General features: G+C 40.8%; 1 protein-coding gene across 24 annotated transcripts in view; it reads right to left on the bottom strand.

Moving 5' to 3' along the window:
- Nucleotides 1-3,330: 3,330 nt before the first annotated feature.
- KCNMA1 (potassium calcium-activated channel subfamily M alpha 1) overlaps nucleotides 3,331-11,798 on the bottom strand; it is a 739,251-nt gene continuing 730,783 nt past the window's right edge. For 9 of the 24 annotated variants that reach the window (XM_045841891.1, XM_045841892.1, XM_045841893.1 and 6 more), the window contains one exon: nucleotides 3,331-10,635. In XM_045841891.1, the coding sequence (XP_045697847.1) occupies nucleotides 10,481-10,635 (155 nt within the window). In that variant the 3' untranslated portion in view covers nucleotides 3,331-10,480. The remainder of the gene's footprint in view (nucleotides 10,636-11,798) is intronic. The other 15 variants (XM_045841897.1, XM_045841912.1, XM_045841916.1 and 12 more) reach the window with 2 other exon arrangements.

The raw sequence follows: 11,798 nt of genomic DNA, 5'->3' as shown, positions 1-11,798 counted from the left end.
GGTCCCTTGATAAAACAGACTGCAAAACAGAATAAAGCGGGTGATGCCCCATTGTGGCCTGTGGAAGGTACAGCTTTGGAACTTAGAGTTAGGCAGCTCAGAGCTGCTGGCGCCTCCTGTGGTGTGGAGAGGGTGGTGTGTTGGTGCTGGGTATGCAACTGCAGGAAGAACAGTCTGTGGTGTTATGAGACATATGCTTGCTGTCCTGACAGGTCCGGAGCTCAACAACTGCAACAAACAGGACCGTAGAGAAACTGCAACAAACAGGACCATAGAGAAAATGTCCCCATGTCACATGCTTGCCTGCTGTGTACAGAACACCTGGAAACAGGAAACTATGAGATGCAGAGCCCTGGAAGGGCTATAGAGTGAGCAGGACTTCTTTCCCATTCTGGTAAAGCTGTTTATATCCTTTGTGGCCTTGGGGCCTTATTTATTTACATTTTGTGAAAAGAAATATCTTAAGCACTTTTTCTGATGAAAATTATATGTGTTTAATCTATATAAACTTAAACAGAAATGTATAAATTGAAAAGCACAAGCCCTTCATATGTTTCTCAATTTTTCTCCTCTGCCTCCTACCTTTACTTGGCAATCACTGTTTATGGCTTGATTATACTTCCTTCCAAATTTTAATGAGTGCATAAATACACTTAATCACTGAACAGAAATGAGATCCTACTATACATTATATTTTCTACCCGTATGTAGTATAGCCCAGGAGTCAGCGAACTTCCTCTGTGAATGGCAAGGCAGTAAATATTTTAGGCTTTGCCTGTCATATAGTCTCTGTTGCAATTACTCATCTCTGATATTACAGCATGAAATTAGCTATACATGATACATAATGAATGGGCATAGCTGTGTTCCAACAAAACTTTACTTACAAAACAGGCAGCAGGCTGCATTTGGCCTATGAGATATAGTGTGTCAACCCCTAATATACATAAATCTACCTCATCCATTTTCCTGGATGCCTAGTACTCCATTGAATGGATGCATACATTTACTTAACTTGCCCCCTATTGGTAGATATCTCCAGTCATTTCCTTTAGAAGCCCTCTTCATCAAGCATTACCTACTACTAGTTAGCTGCTGAGCTGATGTTCTCTCTGTGTCCTCTGTGGACATGTTCACTGCTTTCCATGGTGCACTGACTTTTAATGCCCTGTAGACTACTCCTGACTCCACCTGCTTCCTTGTGCTTTCACCACCTGATGGTACCAGCCATCCCAAGCTTGTTCAAGCATTTGTACTTGTTATTATAGCATGTAATTTAATTAAATAGAAATGGAAGTGCAAGAAAGAGATTGTTGATTCTACAAAAACAATGTTGATTATTTTTGCAAAGATGAGATTAAGGTAAATTGCTTTTTAAAAAATCTGTCAAATTAGGTATGGGTGAGATAATTATAATAGACTGAAACCAAAAAGCCCTGGATGGACAGTGGGTGTGCCCCCACATGAGCTCCTTGGACAGAGCAGTCTGGGCTAAAGCGTGGGTTAGGGCACAGGCACTGCCCTGCTTCCTCCACAAGTTTCAGAGACTGCACTGGACAGGGAAACTACCCTCAGCTCCAGGACACCCACGCTCACACCTTGGCCAGCCATTGTTTCCAGGTCTTTGTGTCTTCCAGATACCTTGCATTTCTGAGATTTAGCCTGTGTTTTCAGACTGTTTCTTCTCTCAAATGCCTGGCCCATTACCATTTAAAATAGTGGTAAGCCCATATTTACATGTTGATGTTGTTCATGCTTTATTTCCTCTGCATACTATCTCTTCTGTTTCCCCCAGTTTTTCTCCCAGGCAGAATCTATCTTATCTGACATTGTAAAACAGTTAACATTGATTCTGGTGAATGGTCTACTTTGATTTTTGCTACAGGGAGATTTTAGCACAAATTCACATATATTGTTTTCTCAACAAATAGAAAAATATGTTCCACATTCATTGTGCTGCAGATGCCAAGCCTGCTATTTTGTAACTCAGTGTCTCATCTCCTTTATTTGCTTTCTCTGTCACTGTCGATCTTTGGCTAATACTTCATCCTTTATGCAGACTCCTTCCTTGGAGCTGAATTTGGCAGTGGAGTTTGCCTAACTAATGGGGACCATATGCTCTGCAATTACATTCCCCAACAACATTCAGATTTGTTAGCAAATATTGGAGAAGGCAACTTGAGAATCTGGAGTGCAAGGACTGTCAGGAATTGGCACATTCTGACAGGTAAACCTGATTTTGCTGACCCCTCTTCTAGTTTGGGTTGGTATTGGCTTAGGCGAAACAGGGGCTTGTTTTTGAAAGTATCAATCAATTGGTAGATTGTTCTTCAAATGGCTAACTGCCTCTTAACATGTTCTCAACTGCATACTGTACTTTACACATAGATCGGTTTTTAACACATGACAATAACCTGTTTATTTGTTGGTTGCACTCCTCCCCATATTGGAGACAGGGGTCATGGTGTTACTCACTGTTGTGTCCCCAGGTCCTGGTAGATGAATGTCAATGTAATAGCTATTCAGTAAACACTTGGCTGGTGAATCAATGATACTCTCTAGAATACATTAATGTCACTGTATTATATACATTACATACTTATACTTGGAAGGCTTTTCTCCTTTCCTCCAGAATATACCAGCCTTAACTTTGGGAGTCCAGCCTCCCTGAAAGAGTTCAAATTCATAGGATTCTGATTAAGATCTAAATTATGACCCTGAAATGGCAACAGTAATTTTGAAGAGTTTTTTTGTTTTGTTTTGTTTTGTTTTGTTTTGTTTTGCCTTGAGATACAGTTTGTCTATCACTCTGTTGGGATGAGTGTGGGGCAGGATGAGTCAAACCTTTAGCAGGATTTCCTGGGTTTTGATAAGCTAAACAGAGGGGAGAGGAACGTTGCTTCACTCTGCTGATGTAGAGAAAGGATAACTAGAGTGGAAGCAGGTGGCTGAGCAGAGAAAACTTCTAGCTTTTCCACAGCCTAGCTGAAGGCTGCCCATTTCTTCAGAGGCCTGCATGCTGGATTCTCAAGCATTGCATGTAATGACAGTGGCTCTCCCTTTCCCCCACTGACCATTGTGGTCTTAGGCTGGCACCCACTGGCAGTGTTCTTGGAGGGGGGGATCTACTTGCAACCAAAGCCAGAAAGGCAAGCCCATGGATCCTGTACTCCATAACTGTGCCTTCATCAGAGAAAGCAAAGAAGGCCGCCAGGAACTCAGATTTTGCCATTTTCAGCCCCACCCCCATCACCCCATGGCCATTTGGGTGCTACAGAGACACAAGACACACTCATTTTAGAACACAAATACATAAATTTTTAATCTGCGAAAAATACAAAATGAAACCATGTACAAGTTATGTACAAACCCTTTTTACAAGACAAGAGAGTTATCACTGGTTGTTACAGATGATGGAGTTGGGTAGATCATTTCAGAGCACCAGCATGTGTTCTTTCCAATTCCTGTCCAGTCACAGTCACTAATTCATAATTGTAATCATAATGCCAACAATCAAAAGTTGAAAACACAGATGAATAAGCCACACTCTTCTTCCTTAATGAACATGTAGGCTGACCTCTGTGTAAGCGTATTTTTTCTTTGTCCCCTGAAGAAATGTGGAGTGCAGGTGTTGGTGTTAAGTGGGGGGAAATTTCTTTACAGCCTCTGCATGGTGGGAAGTGGGCCAGAAGTTTTAGGCAGGAAGTGATTGTGCCACCTAGGAATGGAACATTTTAAATTAGGATTTCAGGCCGATCTTGATTTACGTTTGAAGTGATTCATTTCTGGTCAAACATGTCTCAGGCTGTGCTCAGGGGCAGGAAGGGAAAGGGAGCAGGCCTGTCTGGGGTGGGCAGTGTGGAAGTAGGTGTCTAGCCACCCTGCTGGCTGCCTTCTCAAATGGGTCCTGAATCCCACGTGAGGAAAACTCTGGTTTGCTCTGGCAGGCATGTGTCGGTGCCATATCTACATCTCTGAGATTCTGAGCAAGGGGCCCAGCACTGCTTCCCAACACGGGTACATTGGACAGCTTCGGTGTCACTTTGTCCCTGTTGTGCTGAAGAGCAATGTGGAGGAGAAGAAACACAGAAATTCTCAAGGGGATAAACAGGCCAAATGAAACTTTTTTAAATTTAAAGCCTACCTAGAAATTAAGCTCAGCTTTCACCAGGCCAAAAAAGACCCTCTCCTCATGCTGCCTGTCAAGAAAAGCCACCAAAGCAAAATGACCATAGCATTTAAAAAGCCTGAAACCAAAGCTCAGGTGTGTGTGCCTAAGTTGGGGGGTGAGAAACAACACAGTGACATGCACAGGGAAGTGAAAGAAGAGGCCCTCTCTTCTGAATCCTTCCCCAGGAAGAAAGCCAGGGACCTAGGAGAGCTCTCCAACCTCCACTGCCCATGGCATCCAAAGCAACACACGCTGGCTGACAACTGCCCACGCCGAGCCAGGCCTCTTGACACATAGACACATTTCCTGCTCTAATCAAGTGAGTCTTTTTACTTCTGAGTCATGATCTCTAATACCCTTCAGCTCCAACCTCATAGGTAAGCTACCCTTTCTATCTTAAAGTGTCCCTCTCATGTTTCCCATTTTCCTGATTCTGGAGTACCCTAGGTCCTCTATGCCAGGAGTGTCTACTTATCCTACTCCTTTTAGCTCCTAAAAATATGAATATAGCCCCCTAATAGTCTTCTGACAGCTGATTTTTCATGCCTGTACTTCCTCCCTTGGAGAATTCAGACACGCCCCCCACTTTACAAGTACTTCTGTGGGCCTGGTTTGCAAATCCACATGGTCTGCGGTAACCCTCTCATCCACACTACTTTTCTTACTCCTTGTTCCTGTGAGGCATTCTCTTACTCATAGCTCTCAGCTTCTTGTACTCTGGGTGAATCCAAAATATTTCTTAGCTGCCTGTACTTGCTGGCTCCCCTTCCTGTCTTCTTTTCTATCCCTCCACATGTTTCTTCCCTTGAGGTCCACATTCAGTGTTCCCTTCACAAAGAACCTTCAGAATTATAGTCACTGTCCCAACTCCCAGCCCACACACCAGCCTCTACAACTCCAACTAAGCTGCTACAGTTATCACGATCCCTAGCACATATTGGAGGAAGACAGGAGCTTCAGAACACTGAGTGTTGATTTGGAGTGTGCATCCCTGAGAACGCATTGCTACTGAGAAAACATTCAACCTTGTGCACACTCTCACAATGACTTCCAGGAGAAACTGACATTGCAAAACTTTCAACCTGACAAATGCACAGGCATTGGTATTCATCATTCTGTTTAAAACTTTTAGTGGCTTTCCATGACTTTTAAAATCAAGTCTCAAACTTTTAGCTTGGCCCTTAAAACTATTTACTTTCTAGCCTCTTCCAGGAAGTCTCATCTTAGTTCTCCTCAGCTCTCCTATGTGACCTCAACCCCATAGACAAAATGGTCTATGTCTTGAAATCACATTCTTACCAATGAGCTATGGTCCATTAAACCCCCTCTCCCTGGAAAACCCTCATGCTCCACATTTCTCCAATCACTTATTGCCTATTGAAATCCCTCCAAACCCACCAAGCATTATGTTCCTTTGTATTTTCCCCAACCCACAGAGGTCAATGCAACCTCTCCCTCATTTCAACCCAAAGCACTAACTCCTGCCATGACACACATGCTCCTGGCTGATGGTGCTATAAAATGCTGTTTATATTCTTTTGTTTTTGTTCTTTCTTCCCAGCTCCTTGACAAGTGTCCTGAGTTTAGCCTATCTTTAGATACAGAAGTCTCAGTCCCCCTTTCTTGCTAAAGAAAACAAGGCACAAAAAGGAAGGTCTGGTACAGAGAGCCCCACTTAAAATTGCTTCCTAGTCTAACCACACGAAGCCATGGTATCGTGTACCCTTCCACTGTTGTGGGGGCCTTCTGCATCAGGCACACACGCTGCTTTGTCTCTGTGCATGTTCCCAGCAAACGTACAATAGGAACGGCAAGCTCTGTAGTTCCTAAAGTATTTGAATTGTTGCATGGCAATTTTGAAAATATTAACAACTGTTATTGCTTGGGCAACAATCAATTAAAATAGACTTCAGTTAAACACTAATATGGTCGCACTAGCACAAACTGGCTAGAAATCATTTCTAATTACTATTCTCTCATAAATAAATCCAAAGGACCACCTTAGCTCCTCAAATAAACATGGAATTCAAATTTTAAATAATCTGTTCTAAATAGAAAAAAAATGCCCTTTGGGAACATGGGATGAATAGAGGCAGGGCAGAAAGGTGATTAACCAGGTAGGTTGTAAGTCAATTCTCAGTTCCTTCTGTTTTTAAAAGATGGTAAGTCAAGCTCTAACTAGTAAAGGTCTTTTCATGGACCATAGTAACTGGTGATTTTACCACCACTCCAAAGTCAGAAAATAGGAACAGAATAGAAATAGGCAGCCTACAGAGAAAGAATAGAAAGTAGACAGATTCTGCACTGGAACTCTATGTCCAAGTTGAATGGATTTGCTTAGTCTCCTATGAATAAGGAGGCTTACCAGTCAGTTAGTTTGATATTTTTTTCCCTCTCTCTTTCTACATCTCTTCCTCCTTTTATACTTTCCTCCCTTGCTTCTTTTACTGAGGTTCTCTTCAACAATAAAAAATGATAGATCAAAACTAGACTTATGAATATAAGTAGCAAAGAGATAGTGTAAAACTGAAAGAAAAAATCAAATAAACAGTGAATATGGAATAAAGTGAGATATGACTGATTACTTCCTAAAGCCCAGATGTGCATGCAAAAGTAAAAAATGATGAAAACTTCAGGAATCTAGTATTCATGAGCCTCAAACTACATCATGGAAATTGGAGATATGGGTTAAAGGTGAAGGGATTGACCAAAACTGAATGTTGAGCCAAGAAAAAGGGCAGGCAGGAATGAGATTGCAAAGAAAACCTCAGGAACACACAGAACAATCTAATCAATGTGGTTCAGGAGAATATGAATTTTGAAATTTGTGTTTTGAACCTAAAAGATTCCAAACTGTAAAGCAGAAAAATGAAACTAACTGCTTTGTGTCCAGAGCATAAAATGCACATGGCCCTTTGCAGTACTGCCTGAGTGGAACAGCTAGGAGGACCATCGGTCTAGCACAGGACAAGATTGTCTCCAAGGGTGGGTTCCCAGGCTCCCACTCTAACTTAGACCATGCCCTCTCTGATCTTAAAGAGATCTTAGAATCATCTAGATGAATCCCTCTCATTTACAAAGGTCACAGGGACTCAGAGAGTTTAAAGGACATTTTCAAAATGTATAGCTAGTTATTTACAGATGTAGTAGTTCTAGAACCTTCAATGAAACCATTAGTGGGACTCTCACCTTTTCACATGAAAATATCCCCAAGTTTCTTAAGTATTTTCATTTCCCCCCTTTCCAATTCTAAACAAACAGATTTAATTCTTACTTTATTTAAAGCCTTCAACTACATTTTGTACAAAACCTATGAAGGAAAAGAGTTCCTGGGTGTTCCCCAACATGTCTTACAATCACTTTTGTTTATGGTGTTTTATATTGGTTCAAGGTGATGTTTTAAAATATAAAATTTCTCCAATGAAAGTAAAAATATAAAAAGACAGTGACAGTGATGATGCCTTTATAAGTAGGTGCTTTCTGTTTTTTAAATAGCCTTTTGGTGAGCCTTTGATGCTCAATGCACCCAAGAAAATTTAGTTTGGGAAAAAGGCTTTTCTGAACCCCAAACTAGGATAGGAGAGCAGGGCCTTGTAACACTGTACCAAAGATGGCCATCACTGGTCTATACTGAGTTTATCCAGAATGATGAGTTTGTTGTGGTGGGGTAGGGTGAGCACTTCCTCAGGGCCAGAGACCTCAACAAACAGAAACAAACCAGGAAGCTCTGGCATTCTGATGAGCCCCTCAGTGATTGCACAACCTTGTTTCTCTTTTCATTTTACTTTCAACCTACCAGCAAGCAGCTTTCACCAAAGGAGCCACCAACCAATCATTTTTTCACAATTCTTTAAAAGCATGCCTGATTTTATTTTTTGGCCCAGAACAATCCATTATTACAAAGGTAAAAGAGCATGAGCTTCCTGCTCCAACTTAGAAGAAAACAGATTCCCACTTATTAGTTTTTTTGGGGGGGGGTTGGGGGGATACCTTTATTGTAGAGAACCATCTCAGTCATATTTTTTTGAAAGTTCAGATTCAAATCTCTAACATTGATGGGCCTGGAGTTTACATATATATCTGTTTCCAGACTGGCTTGGTGTGGAGAGAGGGGGAGAGAGGGGAGCAGGCATGGGACTCTGTGGCTTAAGTCCCTCTAAGATTATTTAGGTGGCCACCATCACCTGCCAGAGGAGACCGAATAGTTAGGACAAATTCAGAAGTGGTTGTAGGAACAAGGGTGAAGAAGAGTCCCTCAGAGTTCATGAAGGAAAGAAGAGTGTGGATTGATGTGAATGTGTTAAGGTGACCCCAGTGCAAAATCATCGTGTGAAAGAAAGCCTGGCTTTCAGGAAAGGTGTAAAATCCTAGCAAGAGATTCACCCCACAAACCAACATTACTTCTGTTGGAAACCAGGAAATGTTTATAAGCCTGAATATAAACTGCTTACGTCATTTTAGTCTGCTGAGTAGGCTAGCAATTGGTTATAAGTAGTTTTTAAACAATCCAATTGGACATACATTATAATCACAATGCTTTTATAGAACTAATTCTACAAAATGTGACGACACAGTCTGACAAGTCACTTCAGGATGGTGCCTACACGGTGGAAGCACAACGATGCTGGCTCCACAGGGACGGAAGTGGAAGCGCATTTCGTCTATGCTGTAACTGGAGCACTTAGTGGACACGTGTTTTCATGGTGACTCCATTGCTTGCCTCTGATCTGATGTGTGCTAACACACTAGGTACCACAGGGTCATAGCCTAAAGAATTAATGGAATAGATATTATGGGACTTTTGGGGATATTTTGGTAAGTTTGGTTTTTTCAAGTGTCCACCGTTCACATTTTTAAGAAAATAAAAATCACTGTCACATCCATGCTTCTCCAGAGACCCTGATCATTGTATCAAAGGTTGATAATTTTGAAGTTAGAAGACTTGCTAACTCATTTGGAACTTAACAGTTGCTGGGACGACTGTACACTGAGCATGCAAGTGGCAGCAGAGCTGTGAGACATGGTAATTGTGTCTGATGGCTAAACAAATCTTTTGACCATAGATTGAAGTGGCTGATACATTGGATTTCACTTCTGGTAATTTTCCAAGGCCTTTTCTAACAGTTTATTTTAAGTGTATTTGTTGCTTTCCTTTTGTTATTATTTTTTATATTGTTGTAGCAAGTTTGTGGGTTTTGTTTGTCCCAGGGACAGAAGGAAAGCCTGAAAAGCTAAAATCTGGGCAAAAGTTGTGTCCTTGATTATAGAAAATTTTTGGTTTTTAAACAAAATTCAATGAAAAGAATAAGTGTTTTATCACATCCTACTGTGAAGTACAACTGTTCATTAATGTTTATTATAAACTTTCAGGCTAAAATCTCTGAGACTTGGGGAGTGGGGAAAGCCCACCAGACCCTTTCATAGTTGAAATACTTGCATGGGAAGTTCGGAGATATGGAATGAGAAGCACAACAACATGTGGGAGTTCCCACCACTAGAACAATAGACAGAGCAATGTCTCCTGTGCATCTGGTCCTCACTTTCCACATTCCCAGGCGTGCTCACAACTCTCCTGGTATTGTTAGTTGGCTGAGTAAACCTGATCTGGCAATTGTAGAAAAGCTGCAAGAAGGTCTCCCCTTTAAGTATATGAACAAAGGGATAAGAAATACAGAATGAAAACTAAAACTACAAAAATATGACTTTCAACTGTGAAAATAAATGTTTCCATTTATTAAGAGCTGGTGTCAGTGCAGCCAAAATACAGACCCATCCAGGAAATTCACCTGCACCCTTTTGTCTTCTTTTTTTGAATGTACTAAAATACATTTACATCTTTGAACCATTTAAAATTTTTTTCTGATAACCCATTTCCTTTCATTACAATTAATTGTGGTGGTGACCATCATTCTCCTCAAAGAAAAAGACAAAGAAGAGAAATACATATTAAGGAGTCTGGCCACATATTCATTTTGATTTTGCATTGTTTAGATATAAGGAAGATATTTGACAGTGAAAACAAAGGAAAAATATATTTTCTTTCTAATAAATAAAAATAATTTAAAATGCTAGAGGCTATACATGACTATTTAAGTATGTTCATTTATAAGTGAAATCATTTTCTTTTCCAAAATACATGGAAGCAATATTCAGGCAGACAAAGAGAAAGATCTGTCTACTTTATTTTCTTGCCAACCTCGCTTAGCCTAATGTTTCCACCAGTGATTCAGTATGTAAGAGGAAGAAAAGTCACATCACCATTTATGAAGTTTGTCAGGCTTTAAAAAAATAGTTCTGGTCACCTGGGAGTCAACATTCATCTTCAACTTCTCTGATTGGTGGAATCAAGCTGCTTGTGGATTTATATTGGTTGATCTGGTTAGCCATGTGGGTACTCATGGGCTTGATTTGAATGTTTCTCGGATAGGCATTATCCGGTTCATCTGTAAACCATTTCTTTTCTGCTAAAGGGCAAAATGGATAGAGAACAAGAAGGAGAAATGAGAAGCTTAATTAGTCCTAGAATAAAGCCTTTGGAAAGTTCATTGAAAAAATGCAAAAAGGTAATAGATAGAAGCTGATAGTGAGTCATTGCTAAGAGAGACAGTGCACTGTACGAAGAACCCCAGAAACATACCTCTGTTGCCATAGCAAGTGATGACCAATGGGCCATTAGGACTTGAGGCACCATGAGTGAACCTCAGAGAATAAAGAGGGGTTGGAAAACAAACTCTGGCAATGTTCTCTGGTGTTCCTTTAGTGGCCTAAAAAGCTTTGTTGGGAAGGAGATGCTAACTGTATCGAATACTAGGTATAGACATTGTACCTGAGGAAAGATTTATGTACCACTGATTTGGGTGGAACGTAAGGGGACTCATCTCTGCCACAGAGTGAGTAATCTAGAATTTTATGCAGGGTCTCCTCCCAGGCTTCACTTAGCTTTGCCTGTTAAAACCACAGTTCAAGTTATATCTCAACCATTTCAATCTGCTACTTCTTTTGCAAGCCAATTTTGAGGGTCTTAAAGTAAATTCGCAAATTTTGCAGGCCAATGAGATTAAAAACCAGAACAGCAGCCAATGGTTTCAGAAGTTTTCTAGATGACTTTTAATTCAAGAAAGAAAACTCTGTATTAGTATTAGGTTCTAAAAAGAATACCTAGTAGCACTCTCTTAACTGACTATAATATAATAACCCAAGCTGTTAATAAGGGAGCTCCACAAAGTCTTGGCATTTCATTTCCACCCTAAATGCAGAGATGGCATTTCATTTCCACCCTAAATGCAGAGATGGATGAGAAAGAGTGAGGAGTCAGAGGATTTGGGGGCTGGGATGAGAATGCAAATGGCCTAGCATCCTCTTAGCAGTTCAGTGCTATGTTGTAAGACTTAGCCCTCATCCTCACCTCTTTCTAGGATTGAAATTTTTCTGGAAAATAGGCCATGTATATAGATACAAAGAGATTGGGTGAATAGGACATTCTAAGTTGAGAATCATATGCCTCATTTAGTGGCTTAGAAAAAGAAAAGGGGGAAAGCTTTCAGGACACCCACTGCTATAGAGACCATGACCTCTTGAGCCATCTTTCTGCCCACCAGAACAATTCATGCCTGCTTTGTCAGTGACC

Source organism: Phyllostomus hastatus, unplaced genomic scaffold (assembly GCF_019186645.2).
Source record: "Phyllostomus hastatus isolate PE091 unplaced genomic scaffold, TTU_PhHast_1.1 phas_contig_38, whole genome shotgun sequence".
NCBI lineage: Eukaryota > Metazoa > Chordata > Mammalia > Chiroptera > Phyllostomidae > Phyllostomus > Phyllostomus hastatus.
Note: the sequence above shows the minus strand (reverse complement) of the source record. Positions and strands in the feature narration are given on the sequence as shown.